Source organism: Scyliorhinus torazame, unplaced genomic scaffold (genome assembly GCF_047496885.1).
Source record: "Scyliorhinus torazame isolate Kashiwa2021f unplaced genomic scaffold, sScyTor2.1 scaffold_175, whole genome shotgun sequence".
Classification (NCBI taxonomy): domain Eukaryota; kingdom Metazoa; phylum Chordata; class Chondrichthyes; order Carcharhiniformes; family Scyliorhinidae; genus Scyliorhinus; species Scyliorhinus torazame.
Genome location: NW_027307902.1, coordinates 82,493 through 101,106, shown reverse-complemented (window position 1 = coordinate 101,106; position 18,614 = coordinate 82,493). Strand labels below are relative to the sequence as shown.

The 18,614-nt window shown below is 60.4% G+C and overlaps 1 protein-coding gene across 1 annotated transcript in view; it reads left to right on the top strand.

Moving 5' to 3' along the window:
- LOC140405645 (solute carrier family 22 member 23-like) overlaps positions 1-18,614 on the top strand; it is a gene marked incomplete at its 3' end in the record, with an annotated part of 186,162 nt that overhangs the window by 136,365 nt on the left and 31,183 nt on the right. Inside the window, exon 2 of the mRNA XM_072494180.1 lies at positions 8,614-8,717. Within this exon, the coding sequence (XP_072350281.1) occupies positions 8,614-8,717 (104 nt within the window). The remainder of the gene's footprint in view (positions 1-8,613; positions 8,718-18,614) is intronic.

Below are 18,614 nucleotides of genomic sequence, written 5' to 3'. Positions count from 1 at the left end.
GTACTGACCCTCTGACAGTGCGGCACTCCCTCAGTACTGACCCTCTGACAGTGCGGCACTCTCTCAGTACTGACCTTCTGACAGTGAAGCGCTCCTTCAGTACTGACTCTCTGACAGTGCGGCGCTCCCTCAGTACTGACCCTCTGACAGTGCAGCACTCCCTCAGTACTGACCCTCTGACAGTGCAGCGCTCCCTCCGTACTGACCCTCTGACAGTGCGGAACTCCCTTAGTACTGACACTCTGACAGTGCGGCACTCCCTCAGTACTGACCCTCTGACAGTGCGGCGCTCCCTCAGTACTGACATTCTGACAGTGCGGCTCTCCCTCAGTACTGACATCTGACAATGCAGCACTCCCTCAGTACTGACCCTCTGACAGTGCGGCACTCCCTACAGTACTGATCCTCTGACACTGTGGCACTCTCTCAGTACTGACCCTCTGACAGTGCGGCACTCCCTCAGTACTGAACTTTTGACAGTGCGGCGATCCCTCAGTATTGACCTTCTGACAGTGCGGAGCTCCCACTGTACTGACCCTCTGACAGTGCGGCACTCCCTCAGTACAGACCCTCTGACAGTGGAGCGCTCTCTCAGTACTGACGCTCTGACAGTGCGGCCCTCCCTCAGTATTGACCCTCTGATAGTGCAGCGGCCCCTCAGTACTGACTCTCTGACAGTGCGGCACTCCCTCAGTACTGACCCCCTGACAGTGCAGCGCTCCCACAGTACTGACCCTCTAACAGTGCGGCACTCCCTCAGTGCTGACCCTCTGACAGTGCAGCACTCCCTCAGTACTGACCCTCTGACAGTGCAGCACTCCCTCATTACTGACACTCTGACAGTGCGGATTCCCTCAGTACTGACACTCTGACAGTGCGGCGCTCCCTCAGTACTAACCCTCTGACAGTGCGGCGCTCCCTCAGTTCTGACCCTCTGACAGTGCGGCACTCCCTCAGTCCTGACCCTCTGACAGTGCGGGACTCCCTCAGCACTGACCGTCTGACAGTGCGGCACTCCCTCAGTACTGACCCTCTGACAGTGCAGCACTCCCTCATTACTGACACTCTGACAGTGCGGAGTCCCTCAGTACTGACACTCTGACAGTGCAGCACTCCCTCAGTACTGACCCTCTGACAGTGCGGCGCTCCCTCAGTACTGACCCTCTGACAGTGCGGCACTCCCTCAGTACTGACCCTCTGACAGTGCGGCACTCTCTCAGTACTGACCTTCTGACAGTGAAGCGCTCCCTCAGTACTGACTCTCTGACAGTGCGGCGCTCCCTCAGTACTGACCCTCTGACAGTGCAGCGCTCCCTCCGTACTGACCCTCTGACAGTGCGGAACTCCCTTAGTACTGACACTCTGACAGTGCGGCACTCCCTCAGTACTGACCCTCTGACAGTGCGGCGCTCCCTCAGTACTGACCCTCTGACAGTGCAGCGCTCCCTCCGTACTGACCCTCTGACAGTGCGGAACTCCCTTAGTACTGACACTCTGACAGTGCGGCGCTCCCTCAGTACTGACATTCTGACAGTGCGGCGCTCCCTCAGTACTGACCCTCTGACAATGCAGCACTCCCTCAGTACTGACCCTCTGACAGTGCGGCACTCCCTACAGTACTGATCCTCTGACACTGTGGCACTCTCTCAGTACTGACCCTCTGACAGTGCGGCACTCCCTCAGTACTGAACTTTTGACAGTGCGGCGATCCCTCAGTATTGACCTTCTGACAGTGCGGAGCTCCCACTGTACTGACCCTCTGACAGTGCGGCACTCCCTCAGTACAGACCCTCTGACAGTGGAGCGCTCCCTCAGTACTGACGCTCTGACAGTGCGGCGCTCCCTCAGTATTGACCCTCTGATAGTGCAGCGGCCCCTCAGTACTGACTCTCTGACAGTGCGGCACTCCCTCAGTACTGACCCCCTGACAGTGCAGCGCTCCCACAGTACTGACCCTCTAACAGTGCGGCACTCCCTCAGTGCTGACCCTCTGACAGTGCAGCACTCCCTCAGTACTGACCCTCTGACAGTGCGGCACTCCCTCAATACTGACCCTCCGACAGTGCGTAGCTCCCTCAGTACTGACCCTCTGACAGTGCGGCACTCCCTCAGAACTGACCCTCTGACAGTGCGTAGCTCCCTCAGTACTGACCCTCTGACAGTGCAGCACTCCCTCATTACTGTCACTCTGACAGTGCGGCACTCCCTCAGTACTGACCCTCTGACAGTGCAGCACTCCCTCAGTACTGACCCTCTGACAGTGCGGCACTCTCTCAGTACTGACCCTCTGACAGTGGAACGCTCCCTCAGTACTGACGCTCTGACAGTGCGGCGCTCCCTCAGTACTGACCCTCTGACAGTGCGGCACTCCCTCAGCACTGACCCTCTGACAGTGGAGCGCTCCCTCAGTACTGACGCTCTGACAGTGCGGCGCTCCCTCAGTACAGACACTCTGACAGTGCGGCACTCCCTCAGTACTAACCCTCTGACAGTGCGGCAGTCACTCAGTTCTGACCCTCTGATAGTGCGGCGCTCCCTCAGTACTGACCCTCTGACAGTGTGGCACTCCCTCAGTATTGACCCTCTGATAGTGCAGCACTCCCTCAGTACTGACCATCTGACAGTGCGGCACTCCCTCAGCACTGATCCTCTGACAGTGCGGCACTCCCTCAGTACTGACCCTCTGACAGTGCGGCACTCCCTCAGTACTGACCCCCTGACAGTGCAGCACTCCCTCAGTACTGACCCTCTGACAGTGCGGCACTCCCTCAGTACTGACCCTCTGACAGTGCGGCGCTCCCACAGTACTAACCCTCTAACAGTGCGGCACTCCCTCAGTGCTGACCCTCTGACAGTGCGACACTCCCTCAGTACTGACCCTCCGACAGTGCGTAGCTCCCTCAGTACTGACCCTCTGACAGTGCGTAGCTCCCTCAGTACTGACCCACTGACAGTGCGGCGCTACCTCAGTACTGACCCTCTGACAGTGCGGCGCTCCCTCAGTACTGACCCTCTGACAGTGCGGCACTCCCTCAGTACTGACCCTCTGACAGTGCGGCACTCCCTCAGTACTGACCCTCTGACAGTCCGGCGCTCCCTCAGTACTGACCCTCTGACAGTGCGGCGCTCCCTCAGTACTGACACTCTGACAGTGCGGCACTCGCTCAGTACTGACCCTCTGATAGTGCGACACTCCCACAGTACTGACCCTCTGACAGTGCAGCACTCCCTCGGTATTGACCCTCTGACACTGCGGCACTCCCTCAGTACTGACCCTCTGACAGTGCAGCACTCCCTCGGTACTGACCCTCTGACAGTGCGGCACTCCCTCATTACTGACAGTCTGACAGTGCGGCACTCCTTCAGTACTGACACTCTGACAGTGCGGCACTCCCTCAGTACTGACCCTCTGACAGTTCGGCACTCACTCAGTACTGACTCTGACAGTGCGGCACTCCCTCAGTACTGACACTCCGACAGTGCAGCACTCCCTCAGTACTGACCCTCTGACAGTGCGGCGCTCCCTCAGTACTAACCCTCTGACAGTGCGGCGCTCCCTCAGTTCTGACCCTCTGACAGTGCGGCACTCCCTCAGCACTGACCCTCTGACAGTGCGGCACTCCCTCAGTACTGACCCTCTGACAGTGCAGCACTCCCTCATTACTGACACTCTGACAGTGCGGAGTCCCTCAGTACTGACACTCTGACAGTGCAGCACTCCCTCAGTACTGACCCTCTGACAGTGCGGCGCTCCCTCAGTACTGACCCTCTGACAGTGCGGCACTCCCTCAGTACTGACCCTCTGACAGTGCGGCACTCTCTCAGTACTGACCTTCTGACAGTGAAGCGCTCCCTCAGTACTGACTCTCTGACAGTGCGGCGCTCCCTCAGTACTGACCCTCTGACAGTGCAGCGCTCCCTCCGTACTGACCCTCTGACAGTGCGGAACTCCCTTAGTACTGACACTCTGACAGTGCGGCACTCCCTCAGTACTGACCCTCTGACAGTGCGGCGCTCCCTCAGTACTGACATTCTGACAGTGCGGCGCTCCCTCAGTACTGACCCTCTGACAATGCAGCACTCCCTCAGTACTGACCCTCTGACAGTGCGGCACTCCCTACAGTACTGATCCTCTGACACTGTGGCACTCTCTCAGTACTGACCCTCTGACAGTGCGGCACTCCCTCAGTACTGAACTTTTGACAGTGCGGCGATCCCTCAGTATTGACCTTCTGACAGTGCGGAGCTCCCACTGTACTGACCCTCTGACAGTGCGGCACTCCCTCAGTACAGACCCTCTGACAGTGGAGCGCTCCCTCAGTACTGACGCTCTGACAGTGCGGCGCTCCCTCAGTATTGACCCTCTGATAGTGCAGCGGCCCCTCAGTACTGACTCTCTGACAGTGCGGCACTCCCTCAGTACTGACCCCCTGACAGTGCAGCGCTCCCACAGTACTGACCCTCTAACAGTGCCGCACTCCCTCAGTGCTGACCCTCTGACAGTGCAGCACTCCCTCAGTACTGACCCTCTGACAGTGCGGCACTCCCTCAGTACTGACCCTCCGACAGTGCGTAGCTCCCTCAGTACTGACCCTCTGACAGTGCGGCACTCCCTCAGAACTGACCCTCTGACAGTGCGTAGCTCCCTCAGTGCTGACCCTCTGACAGTGCAGCACTCCCTCAGTACTGACCCTCTGACAGTGCGGCACTCCCTCAGTACTGACCCTCCGACAGTGCGTAGCTCCCTCAGTACTGACCCTCTGACAGTGCAGCACTCCCTCAGTACTGACCCTCTGACAGTGCGGCACTCTCTCAGTACTGACCCTCTGACAGTGGAACGCTCCCTCAGTACTGACGCTCTGACAGTGCGGCGCTCCCTCAGTACTGACCCTCTGACAGTGCGGCACTCCCTCAGCACTGACCCTCTGACAGTGGAGCGCTCCCTCAGTACTGACGCTCTGACAGTGCGGCGCTCCCTCAGTACAGGCACTCTGACAGTGCGGCACTCCCTCAGTACTAACCCTCTGACAGTGCGGCAGTCACTCAGTTCTGACCCTCTGACAGTGCGGCGCTCCCTCAGTACTGACCCTCTGACAGTGTGGCACTCCCTCAGTATTGACCCTCTGATAGTGCAGCACTCCCTCAGTACTGACCATCTGACAGTGCGGCACTCCCTCAGCACTGATCCTCTGACAGTGCGGCGCTCCCTCAGTACTAACCCTCTGACAGTGCGGCGCTCCCTCAGTTCTGACCCTCTGACAGTGCGGCACTCCCTCAGTCCTGACCCTCTGACAGTGCGGGACTCCCTCAGCACTGACCCTCTGACAGTGCGGCACTCCCTCAGTACTGACCCTCTGACAGTGCAGCACTCCCTCATTACTGACACTCTGACAGTGCGGAGTCCCTCAGTACTGACACTCTGACAGTGCAGCACTCCCTCAGTACTGACCCTCTGACAGTGCGGCGCTCCCTCAGTACTGACCCTCTGACAGTGCGGCACTCCCTCAGTACTGACCCTCTGACAGTGCGGCACTCTCTCAGTACTGAGCTTCTGACAGTGAAGCGCTCCCTCAGTACTGACTCTCTGACAGTGCGGCGCTCCCTCAGTACTGACCCTCTGACAGTGCAGCGCTCCCTCCGTACTGACCCTCTGACAGTGCGGAACTCCCTTAGTACTGACACTCTGACAGTGCGGCACTCCCTCAGTACTGACCCTCTGACAGTGCGGCGCTCCCTCAGTACTGACATTCTGACAGTGCGGCGCTCCCTCAGTACTGACCCTCTGACAATGCAGCACTCCCTCAGTACTGACCCTCTGACAGTGCGGCACTCCCTACACTACTGATCCTCTGACACTGTGGCACTCTCTCAGTACTGACCCTCTGACAGTGCGGCACTCCCTCAGTACTGAACTTTTGACAGTGCGGCGATCCCTCAGTATTGACCTTCTGACAGTGCGGAGCTCCCACTGTACTGACCCTCTGACAGTGCGGCACTCCCTCAGTACAGACCCTCTGACAGTGGAGCGCTCCCTCAGTACTGACGCTCTGACAGTGCGGCGCTCCCTCAGTATTGACCCTCTGATAGTGCAGCGGCCCCTCAGTACTGGCTCTCTGACAGTGCGGCACTCCCTCAGTACTGACCCCCTGACAGTGCAGCGCTCCCACAGTACTGACCCTCTAACAGTGCGGCACTCCCTCAGTGCTGACCCTCTGACAGTGCAGCACTCCCTCAGTACTGACCCTCTGACAGTGCGGCACTCCCTCAGTACTGACCCTCCGACAGTGCGTAGCTCCCTCAGTACTGACCCTCTGACAGTGCGGCACTCCCTCAGAACTGACCCTCTGACAGTGCGTAGCTCCCTCAGTACTGACCCTCTGACAGTGCAGCACTCCCTCATTACTGACACTCTGACAGTGCGGCACTCCCTCAGTACTGACCCTCTGACAGTGCAGCACTCCCTCAGTACTGACCCTCTGACAGTGCGGCACTCTCTCAGTACTGACCCTCTGACAGTGGAACGCTCCCTCAGTACTGACGCTCTGACAGTGCGGCGCTCCCTCAGTACTGACCCTCTGACAGTGCGGCACTCCCTCAGCACTGACCCTCTGACAGTGGAGCGCTCCCTCAGTACTGACGCTCTGACAGTGCGGCGCTCCCTCAGTACAGACACTCTGACAGTGCGGCACTCCCTCAGTACTAACCCTCTGACAGTGCGGCAGTCACTCAGTTCTGACCCTCTGACAGTGCGGCGCTCCCTCAGTACTGACCCTCTGACAGTGTGGCACTCCCTCAGTATTGACCCTCTGATAGTGCAGCACTCCCTCAGTACTGACCATCTGACAGTGCGGCACTCCCTCAGCACTGATCCTCTGACAGTGCGGCACTCCCTCAGTACTGACCCTCTGACAGTGCGGCACTCCCTCAGTACTGACCCCCTGACAGTGCAGCACTCCCTCAGTACTGACCCTCTGACAGTGCGGCACTCCCTCAGTACTGACCCTCTGACAGTGCGGCGCTCCCACAGTACTAACCCTCTAACAGTGCGGCACTCCCTCAGTGCTGACCCTCTGACAGTGCGACACTCCCTCAGTACTGACCCTCCGACAGTGCGTAGCTCCCTCAGTACTGACCCTCTGACAGTGCGACACTCCCTCAGGACTGACCCACTGACAGTGCGTAGTTCCCTCAGTACTGACCCTCTGACAGTGCGTAGCTCCCTCAGTACTGACCCACTGACAGTGCGGCGCTACCTCAGTACTGACCCTCTGACAGTGCGGCGCTCCCTCAGTACTGACCCTCTGACAGTGCGGCACTCCCTCAGTACTGACCCTCTGACAGTGCGGCACTCCCTCAGTACTGACCCTCTGACAGTCCGGCGCTCCCTCAGTACTGACCCTCTGACAGTGCGGCGCTCCCTCAGTACTGACCCTCTGACAGTGCGGCACTCGCTCAGTACTGACCCTCTGATAGTGCGACACTCCCACAGTACTGACTCTCTGACAGTGCGGCACTCCCTCAGTACTGACCCTCTGACAGTGCAGCACTCCCTCGGTACTGACCCTCTGACAGTGCGGCACTCCCTCAGTACTGACCCTCTGACAGTGCAGCACTCCCTCGGTACTGATCCTCTGACAGTGCGGCGCTCCCTCATTACTGACACTCTGACAGTGCGGCACTCCTTCAGTACTGACCCTCTGACAGTGCGGCACTCCCTCAGTACTGACACTCTGACAGTGCGGCACTCCCTCAGTACTGACCCTCTGATAGTGCGACACTCCCACAGTACTGACTCTGACAGTGCGGCACTCCCTCAGTACTGACCCTCTGACAGTTCGGCACTCACTCAGTACTGACTCTCTGACAGTGCGGCACTCCCTCAGTACTGACCCTCTGACAGTGCAGCACTCCCTCAGTACTGACCCTCTGACAGTGCGGCGCTCCCTCAGTACTGACCCTCTGACAGTGCGGCGCTCCCTCATTACTGACACTCTGACAGTGCGGCATTCCTTCAGTACTGACCCTCTGACAGTGCGGCGCTCCCTCAGTACTGACACTCCGACAGTGCAGCACTCCCTCAGTACTGACCCTCTGACAGTGCGGCGCTCCCTCAGTACTGACCCTCTGACAGTGCGGCGCTCCCTCATTACTGACACTCTGACAGTGCGGCATTCCTTCAGTACTGACCCTCTGACAGTGCGGCGCTCCCTCAGTACTGACCCTCTGACAGTGCGGTGCTCCCTCAGTACTGACCCTCTGACAATGCAGCACTCCCTCAGCACTGACCCTCTGACAGTGCGGCACTCCCTCAGTTCTGACCCTCTGACAGTGCGGCGCTCCCTCAGTACTGACCCTCTGATAGTGCGGCGCTCCCTCAGTCCTGAGCCTCTGACAGTGCAGCACTCCCTCAGCACTGACCCTCTGACACTGCAGCACTCCCTCAGCACTGACCCTCTGACAATGCTGCACTCCCTCAGTACTGACCCTCTGACAGTGCGGCGCTCCCTCAGTACTGACCCTCTGACAGTGCGGCGCTCCCTCAGTACTGACCCTCTGACAGTGCGGAGATCATTGTGACTTTGTTTAAGTCTATCATCTCCTGTTTCGCTGCAGTGGGACCTCGTGTGTGACTCAGCGTGGCTAATCCCTGTTGAAGAGGTCTGTTTAATCCTCGGCTGTTCGACTGGCTATTTGGTGATGGGTTACTTCGCAGACAGGCAAGCTCTTATATCGCCAAGTCTTTCCCGCTATCGAGTGCATTAACCTGCCCCATTGCACGCGACCCCTGTCCCAGCATCCGGTAAACGAGCGCCTGCGATGCTCCTGCAGTCAAATTGTGCGCTCCGAGTCCGGTGAACCCTGTACTGCGCCGCCCCTGCTGTCGAATGTCCGGCACAACCTCTGCCAACACGGGACCGCGATGCACCTGCTTGCCGAATTTCCTGGCTTGGTGTTTCCAGATGGGAGACTGCCTGAGATCAGCAGTCGGACTGCGGGCTCGGTTTAGAGCAAACCTGCAACTGTGGTGGCTGCGCAGTCGAATAGCCAGCTGGGCATCCAGAAACACATGACCCTGACGCTAGTGCAGTCGAATAGCCGGCCGGCATCTGGAAATGTGACACCCCGATGCTCCCACTGTCGATTGGCCGGCACGGTTTCTGGAAGAATCCTGAATGTGATGCCACTGCAGTCGAATGACCAGTCCCACCAACAGAATCGCTGCTGGGGGATTGGTTTGCATGTTCCTGGGCGTTTCACGGTGGTGTGAGGGACAGGGGCAATTGGAGTCATTGCTGGGCGTCACGGGTGACTGACTTCTCTCTCCATTTTGCTCCCTCTCTCTCTCTCTCTGACCCTCCTCTGCACTCTCTCCCGCGCTCTCTCCCGCTCTCTCTCCCGCTCCCGCTCTCTCTCCCGCTCTCTCTTCCGCTCTCTACCTGCTCTCCTCGCTCTCACTCCCCCGGTCTCTCTCCCGCTCTCTCTCCCGCTCTCTCTCCCCCGGTCTCTCTCCCGCCCTCTCTCCCGCTCTCTCCCCCCCTCTCTCTCCCCCGCTCTCTCTCCTCTCTCTCTCCCGGGCTCTCTCACGCTCTCTCTCCCGCTCTCCCTCTCCTGCTCTCTCTCCCGCTCTCTCTCCCGCTCTCTCTCCCGCTCTCTCTCTCCCGCGCTCTCTCTCCCGCTCTCTCTCCCACGCTCTCTCTCCCGCTCCCTCTCTCCCGCGCTCTCTCTTCCGCTCCCTCCTCTGCTCTCTCTCTCCCGCTCATCTCCCGCTCTCTCTCCCGCTCTCTCTCCCGCTCTCTCTCCCGCTCTCTCTCTCTCCCGCTCTCTCTCTCTCCCGCTCCCTCTCTCCTGCTCCCCCTCTCCTGCTCTCCCCCCGCTCTCTCTCCCGCTCCCTCTACTGCGCTCTCTCTCCCGCTCTCTCTCTCCCGCGCTCTCTCTTCCGCTCTCTCCTCCGCTCTCTATCTCCCGCTCTCTCTCTCTCTACCGCTCTCTCTCTCCCGCTCCCTCTCTCCTGCTCTCTCCCCTGCTCTATCTCCCGCTCTCTCTCCCACTCGGTCTCTCCCGCTCTCTCCCGCTCTCTCTCTCTCCCGCTCTCTCTCTCCCGCTCTCTCTCCCCTGCGCTCCCTCCCCCGCGCTCTCTCCCGCTCTCTCTACCACTCTGTCTCTCCTGCTCTCTCCCCCGCTCTCTCTCTCTCCCGCTCTCTCTCTCTCTCCCGCTCTCTCTCTCCCGCTCTCTCTCTCCCCGCTCTCTCTCTCCCCGCTCTCTCTCTCTCGCTCTCTCTCCCGCTCTCTCTCCCGCTCTCTCTCTCCCGCTCTCTCTCTCCCCCTCTCTCTCTCCCCCTCTCTCTCCCCCGTGCTCTCTCCCGCTCTCTCTCCCCGCTCTCTCTCTCTCCTCTCTCTCTCTCCCGCTCTCTCTCTCTCCCGTTCTCTCTCTCCCCGCTTTCTCTCTCATCGCTCTCTCTCTCCCGCTCTCTCTTCCGCTCTCTCTCTCCTGTGCACTCTGTCCCATACCATCTCAATCGCTCTCTATTCCTCCATCTTTCTCTCTCTCTCTTTCTCTCTCTCTCTTTCTCTCTCTCTCTCTCTCCCGCTCCCTCTCTCCCGCTCCCTCTCTCCTGCTCTCTCCCCCGCTCTCTCTCCTGCTCTCTCTCTCCCCCGCGCTCTCTCCCGCTCTCTCTCCCACTCTGTCTCTCCCGCTCTCTCTCCCGCTCTCTCTCTCTCCCGCTCTCTCTCTCCCCGCTCTCTCTCTCTTCCGCTCTCTCTCTCCTGCTCTCTCTCTCCTGCTCTCTCTCTCCTGCTCTCTCTCTCCGGCTCTCTCTCCGGCTCTCTCTCCGGCTCTCTCTCCGGCTCGCTCTCTCCCGCTGTCTCTCCCCCGCGCTCTCTCCCGCTCTCTCTCCCACTCTGTCTCCCACTCTGTCTCTCCTGCTCTCTCTCCCGCTCTCTCTCTCTCCCGCTCTCTCTCTCTCCCGTTCTCTCTCTCCCCGCTTTCTCTCTCATCGCTCTCTCTCTCCCGCTCTCTCTTCCGCTCTCTCTCTCCTGTGCACTCTGTCCCCTACCATCACAATCTCTCTCTATTCCTCCATCTATCTCTCTCTCCCTTTCTCTCTCTCTCTCTCCCTTTCTCTCTCTCTCCCTTTCTCTCTCTAACTCTCCATCCTCTCTCTCTTCTCTCTCCCTCTCTCTCTCTCCCTCTCCCTTTCTCTCCCTCTCTCTCTCTCACTCCCTCTCTCTCTATCTCTCTCTTTCTCTCTCCCTCCCTCTCTCTCCCTCTCCCTCTCTCTCTCTTTCTCTCTCTCTCTCTTTCTCTCTCTCCCTCTCTCTCTCTCTCTCTCCCTCTCTCTCTTTCTCTCTCTCCCTCTCTCTCTCCCTCTCCCTTTCTCTCCCACTCTCTCTCTCTCTCACTCTCTCTCACTTTCTCTCTCTCCCTCTCTCTCTCCCTCTCTCTCTCTCTCTCTCTCCCTCTCGCTCTCTCTCTCTCCCTCTCTCTCTCTCTCCCCCGCTCTCTCTCTCCCGCTCTCTCTCTCCCGCTCTATCTCTCCCGCTCTCTCGCTCTCCCACTCTCTCTCTCTCCCGCTCTCTCTCCCACTCTCTCTCCCCCGCTCTTTCTCTCCACCGCGCTCTCTCCCCGCCCTCTCTCTCCACGCTATCTCTCCCGCTCTCTCTCTCCTGCTCTCTCTCCCGCTTTCTGTCTCTCTCTCTCTCCCGCTCTCTCTCCTGCTCTCTCTCCTCCACTCTCTCTCCCGCTCTCTCCCGCTCCCTCCCCCTCTCTCTCTCCCCCTCTCTCTCTCCCCCACTGTCTCCCGCTCTCTCTCCCGCTCTCTCTCTCCCACGCTCTCTCTCCCACGCTCTCTCTCCCATTCTCTCTCTCCCGCTCTCTCTCTCCCCCTCTCTCTCCCCCGCGCTCTCTCCCGCTCTCTCTCCCACTCTCTCTCTCCCGCTCTCTCCCGCTCTCTCTCTCTCCTGCTCTCTCTCTCTCCCGTTCTCTCTCTCCCCGCTTTCTCTCTCATCGCTCTCTCTCTCCCGCTCTCTCTTCCGCTCTCTCTCTCCTGTGCACTCTGTCCCATACCATCTCAATCGCTCTCTATTCCTCCATCTATCTCTCTCTCCCTTTCTCTCTCTCTCTCTCTCCCGCTCCCTCTCTCCCACTCCCTCTCTCCTGCTCTCTCCCCCCGCTCTCTCTCCCGCTCTCTCCCGCTCTCTCTCTCCTGCTCTCTCTCCCCCATGCTCTCTCCCGCTCTCTCTCCCACTCTGTCTCTCCCGCTGTCTCTCCGGCTCTCTCTCTCTCCTGCTCTCTCTCTCCCCGCTCTCTCTCTCTTCCGCTCTCTCTTCCGCTCTCTCTCTCCTGCTCTCTCTCCGGCTCTCTCTCTTCGGCTCTCTCTCCCGCTCTCTCTCCCACTCTCTCTCTCTCCCGCTCCCTCTCTCCCGCTCCCTCTCTCCCGCTCCCTCTCTCCTGCTCTCGTCCCCCGCTCTCTCTCCCGCACTCTCCCGCTCTCTCTCTCCTGCTCTCTCTCCCCCATGCTCTCTCCCGCTCTCTGTCCCACTCTGTCTCTCCCGCTGTCTCTCCCGCTCTCTCTCTCTCCCGCTCTCTCCCCGCTCTCTCTCTCTTCCGCTCTCTCTTCCGCTCTCTCTCTCCGGCTCTCTCTCTCCGGCTCTCTCTCTCCGGCTCTCTCTCCCCCGTGCTCTCTCCCGCTCTCTCTCCCACTCTGTCTCTCCCGCTGTCTCTCCCGCTCTCTCTCTCTCCCGCCCTCTCTCTCTCCCCGCTCTCTCTCTCTTCCGCTCTCTCTTCCGCTCTCTCTCTCTCGGCTCTCTCTCTCCGGCTCTCTCTCTCCGGCTCTCTCTCCCCCGCGCTCTCTCCCGCTCTCTCTCCCACTCTGTCTCTCCTGCTCTCTCTCCCGCTCTCTCTCTCTCCCGCTCTCTCTCTCTCCCGTTCTCTGTCTCCCCGCTTTCTCTCTCATCGCTCTCTCTCTCCCGCTCTCTCTTCCGCTCTCTCTCTCCTGTGCACTCTGTCCCCTACCATCTCAATCGCTCTCTATTCCTCCATCTATCTCTCTCTCCCTTTCTCTCTCTCTCTCTCTCTCTCCCTTTCTCTCTCTCTCCCTTTCTCTCTCTAACTCTCCATCTCTCTCTCTCTTTCTCTCTCCCTCTCTCTCTCTTTCTCCCTCTCTCTCTCCCTCTCCCTTTCTCTCCCTCTCTCTCTCACTCCCTCTCTCTCTCTCTCTCTCTCTTTCTCTCTCTTTCTCTCTCTCTCCCTCTCTCTCCCTCTCTCTCTCTCTCCCTCCCTCTCTCTCTCTTTCTCTCTCTCCCTCTCTCCCTCTCTCTCGCTCTTTCTCTCTCTCCCTCTCTCTCTCCCTCTCCCTTTCTCTCCCACTCCCTCTCTCTCTCACTCTCTCTCTCTCACTTTCTCTCTCTCCCTCTCTCTCTCCCTCTCTCTCTCTCTCCTCTCTCTCTCCCTCTCTCTCTCTCTCTCTTTCTCTCTCTCCCTCTCCCTTTCTCTCCCTCTCCCTTTCTCTCCCTCTCCCTCTCTCTCTCCCCCACTGTCTCCCGCTCTCTCCCCCGCTCTCTCTCTCCCGCTCTCTCTCTCCCACCCTCTCTCTCTCCCGCTCTCTCTCCCACTCTCTCTCCCCCACTCTTCTCTCCCCCGCGCTCCCTCCCGCCCTCTCTCTCCACGCTATCTCTCCCGCTCTCTCTCTCCTGCTCTCTCTCCCGCTTCTGTCTCTCTCTCTCCTCCACTCTCTCCTCCACTCTCTCTCCCGCTCTCTCTCCCGCTCTCTCTCCCGCTCCCTCCCCCTCTCTCTCTCCCCCTCTCTCTCTCCCCCACTGTCTCCCGCTCTCTCTCTCCCGCTCTCTCTCTCCCACGCTCTCTCTCCCATTCTCTCTCTCCCGTTCTCTCTCTCCCGCTCTCTCTCTCCTGCTATCTCCCTCCCGCTCTCTCTCCTGCACTCTCCCACGCTCTCTCCCGCTTTCTCTCTCTCCCCACTTTCTCACCCGCTCTCTCCTGTGCTCTCACCCGCTCTCTCACCCACTATTTCCCGCTCTCTCACCCACTCTCTCTCGTGCACTCTCCCGCTCTCTCTACCGCTCACTCACCCACTCTCTCACCCGTTCTCTCCCGCTCTGTCTCTCCCGCTCACCCACCCACTCTCTCACCCGCTCTCACACCCACTCTCCCGCTTTCTCTCCCGCTCTCTCTCTCCCGCTCTCTACCTGCTCTCCCCGCTCTCACTCCCCCGGTCTCTCTCCCGCTCTCTCTCTCCCGGTCTCTCTCCCGCCCTCTCTCCCGCTCTCTCTCCCGCTCTCTCTCCCGGGCTCTGTCCCGCTCTCTCTCTCTCTCCCGCTCTCCCTCTGCCGCTCTCTCTCCCGCTCCCTCCCGCTCTCTCTCTCGCTACCCGCTCTCCCACTCCCGCTCTCTCTCTCTCTCTCGCTCTCTCTCGCTCTCTCACGCTCTCTCGCTCCCGCTTTCTCTCCCACTCTCTCTCCCGCACTCTCTCGCTCTTTCCTGCCCTTTCTCCCGCTCTCTCTCCCCGCTCTCTCTCCCGCTCTCTCTCCTGCTCTCTCTCTCCTGCTCTCTCTCTCCCGCTTTCTGTCTCTCTCTCTCCTCCACTCTCTCCTCCACTCTCTCTCCCGCTCCCTCCCCCTCTCTCTCTCCCCCTCTCTCTCTCCCCCACCGTCTCCCGCTCTCTCTCTCCCGCTCTCTCTCTCCCACGCTCTCTCTCCCATTCTCTCTCTCCCGTTCTCTCTCTCCCGCTCTCTCTCTCTTGCTATCTCCCTCCCGCTCTCTCTCCTGCACTCTCCCACGCTCTCTCCCGCTTTCTCTCTCTCCCCACTTTCTCACCCGCTCTCTCCTGCGCTCTCACCCGCTCTCTCACCCACTATTTCCCGCTCTCTCACCCACTCTCTCTCGTGCACTCTCCCGCTCTCTCTACCGCTCACTCACCCACTCTCTCACCCGTTCTCTCCCGCTCTGTCTCTCCCGCTCACCCACCCACTCTCTCACCCGTTCTCGCACCCACTCTCCCGCTTTCTCTCCCGCTCTCTCTCTCCCGCTCTCTACCTGCTCTCCCCGCTCTCACTCCCCCGGTCTCTCTCCCGCTCTCTCTCTCCCGGTCTCTCTCCCGCCCTCTCTCCCGCTCTCTCTCCCGCTCTCTCTCCCGCTCTCTCTCCCGGGCTCTCTCCCGGGCTCTCTCTCTCTCCCGCTCTCCCTCTGCCGCTCTCTCTCCCGCTCCCTCCCGCTCTCTCTCTCGCTACCGCTCTCCCACTCCCGCTCTCTCTATCTCTCTCGCTCTCTCTCTCGCTCTCTCACGCTCCCGCTTTCTCTCCCACTCTCTCTCCCGCACTCTCTCGCTCTTTCCTGCCCTTTCTCCCGCTCTCTCTCCCCCGCTCTCTCTCCCGCTCTCTCTCTCCTGCTCTCTCTCTCCCGCTCTCTCTCTCCTGCTCTCTCTCTCCCGCTCTCTCTCTCTCGCTCTCTCTCCCGTGCTCTCTTTCCCGCTCTCTCTCTCCCGCGCTCTCTCTTCCGCTCTCTCCTCTGCTCTCTATCTCCGGCTCTCTCTCCCGCTCTCTCTCTCTCCCGCTCTCTCTCTCCCGCTCCCTCTCTCCTGCTCTCTCCCCCGCTCTCTCCCCCGCTCTCTCCCCCGCTCTCTCTCCCGCTCTTCCTCCCGCTCTTCCTCCTGCTCTCTCTCCTGCTCTCTCTCTCCCGCTCTCTCTCTCCTGCTCTCTCTCTCCCCGCTCTCTCTCTCCCGCTCTCTCTCCCCCTCTCTCTCTCCCGCTCTCTCTCCTGCTCCCTCTCTCCCGCTCTCTCTCTCCTGCTCTCTCTCTCGCCGCTCTCTCTCTCCCGCTCTCTCTCTCCCGCTCTCTCTCTCTCTCCCGCTCCCTCTTTCGTGCTGTCTCCCCCGCTCTCTCCCGCACTATCCCTCCCGCAATCTCTCTCCCGCGCTCTCTCTCTCCCGCTTCCTCTCTCCGGCTCTCTCCCCGCTCTCTCTCCCGCTCTCTCTCCCACCCTCTCTCTCTCCCGCTCTCTCCCACTCTCTCTCCCCCACTCTTTCTCTCCCCCGCGCTCTCTTCCGCCCTCTCTCTCCACGCTATCTCTCCCGCTCTCTCTCTCCTGCTCTCTCTCCCGCTTTCTGTCTCTCTCTCTCCTCCACTCTCTCCTCCACTCTCTCTCCCGCTCTCTCTCCCGCTCTCTCTCCCGCTCCCTCCCCCTCTCTCTCTCCCCCTCTCTCTCTCCCCCACTGTCTCCCGCACTCTCTCTCCCGCTCTCTCTCTCCCACGCTCTCTCTCCCATTCTCTCTCTCCCGTTCTCTCTCTCCCGCTCTCTCTCTCCTGCTATCTCCCTCCCGCTCTCTCTCCTGCACTCTCCCACGCTCTCTCCCGCTTTCTCTCTCTCCCCACTTTCTCACCCGCTCTCTCCTGTGCTCTCACCCGCTCTCTCACCCACTATTTCCCGCTCTCTCACCCACTCTCTCTCGTGCACTCTCCCGCTCTCTCTACCGCTCACTCACCCACTCTCTCACCCGTTCTCTCCCGCTCTGTCTCTCCCGCTCACCCACCCACTCTCTCACCCGCTCTCACACCCACTCTCCCGCTTTCTCTCCCGCTCTCTCTCTCCCGCTCTCTACCTGCTCTCCCCGCTCTCACTCCCCGGTCTCTCTCCCGCTCTCTCTCTCCCGGTCTCTCTCCCGCCCTCTCTCCCGCTCTCTCTCCCGCTCTCTCTCCCGGGCTCTGTCCTGCTCTCTCTCTCTCTCCCGCTCTCCCTCTGCCGCTCTCTCTCCCGCTCCCTCCCGCTCTCTCTCGCTACCGCTCTCCCACTCCCGCTCTCTCTCTCTCTCTCGCTCTCTCTCGCTCTCTCACGCTCTCTCGCTCCCCGCTTTCTCTCCCACTCTCTCTCCCGCACTCTCTCGCTCTTTCCTGCCCTTTCTCCCGCTCTCTCTCCCCCGCTCTCTCTCCCACTCTCTCTCTCCTGCTCTCTCTCTCCCGCTCTCTCTCTCCTGCTCTCTCTCTCCCGCTTTCTGTCTCTCTCTCTCCTCCACTCTCTCCTCCACTCTCTCTCCCGCTCCCTCCCCCTCTCTCTCTCCCCCTCTCTCTCTCCCCCACCGTCTCCCGCTCTCTCTCTCCCGCTCTCTCTCTCCCACGCTCTCTCTCCCATTCTCTCTCTCCCGTTCTCTCTCTCCCGCTCTCTCTCTCCTGCTATCTCCCTCCCGCTCTCTCTCCTGCACTCTCCCACGCTCTCTCCCGCTTTCTCTCTCTCCCCACTTTCTCACCCGCTCTCTCCTGCGCTCTCACCCCGCTCTCTCACCCACTATTTCCCGCTCTCTCACCCACTCTCTCTCGTGCACTCTCCCGCTCTCTCTACCGCTCACTCACCCACTCTCTCACCCGTTCTCTCCCGCTCTGTCTCTCCCGCTCACCCACCCACTCTCTCACCCGTTCTCGCACCCACTCTCCCGCTTTCTCTCCCGCTCTCTACCTGCTCTCCCCGCTCTCACTCCCCCGGTCTCTCTCCCGCTCTCTCTCGTGCACTCTCCCGCTCTCTCTACCGCTCACTCACCCACTCTCTCACCCGTTCTCTCCCGCTCTGTCTCTCCCGCTCACCCACCCACTCTCTCACCCGTTCTCGCACCCACTCTCCCGCTTTCTCTCCCGCTCTCTCTCTCCCGCTCTCTACCTGCTCTCCCCGCTCTCACTCCCCCGGTCTCTCTCCCGCTCTCTCTCTCCCGGTCTCTCTTCCGCCCTCTCTCCCGGTCTCTCTTCCGCCCTCTCTCCCGCTCTCTCTCCCGCTCTCTCTCCCGGGCTCTCTCTCTCTCCCGCTCTCCCTCTGCCGCTCTCTCTCCCGCTCCCTCCCGCTCTCTCTCTCGCTACCGCTCTCCCACTCCCGCTCTCTCTATCTCTCTCGCTCTCTCTCTCGCTCTCTCACGCTCCCGCTTTCTCTCCCACTCTCTCTCCCGCACTCTCTCGCTCTTTCCTGCCCTTTCTCCCGCTCTCTCTCCCCCGCTCTCTCTCCCGCTCTCTCTCCTGCTCTCTCTCTCCCGCTCTCTCTCTCCTGCTCTCTCTCTCCCGCACTATCCCTCCCGCAATCTCTCTCCCGCAATCTCTCTCCCGCGCTCTCTCTCTCCCGCTTCCTCTCTCCGACTCTCTCCCCTGCTCTCTCTCCCGCTCTCTCTCTCCCGCTCCCTCTCTCCCGCTCTCTCTCTCCTGCTCTCCCTCCCCGCGCTCTCTCCCGCTCTCTCTCCAACTCGGTCTCTCCCGCTCTCTCTCTCCCGCTCTCTCTCCCCGCTCTCTCTTCCGCTCTCTCTCCCACTCTCTCTCTCCCGCTCTCTCTCTGGCTCTCTCTCCCCCGCGCTCTCTCCCGCTCTCTCTCCCACTCTGTCTCTCCCGCTCTCTCTCCCTCTCTCTCTCTCTCTCTCTTTCTCTCTCTCCCTTTCTCTCCCTCTCCCTTTCTCTCCCTCTCCCTCTCTCTCCCTCTCTCTCTCCCCCACTGTCTCCCGCTCTCTCCCCCGCTCTCTCTCTCCCGCTCTCTCTCTCTCCCACCCTCTCTCTCTCCCGCTCTCTCCCACTCTCTCTCCCCCGCTCTTTCTCTCCCGCCCTCTCTCTCCACGCTATCTCTCCCGCTCTCTCTCTCCTGC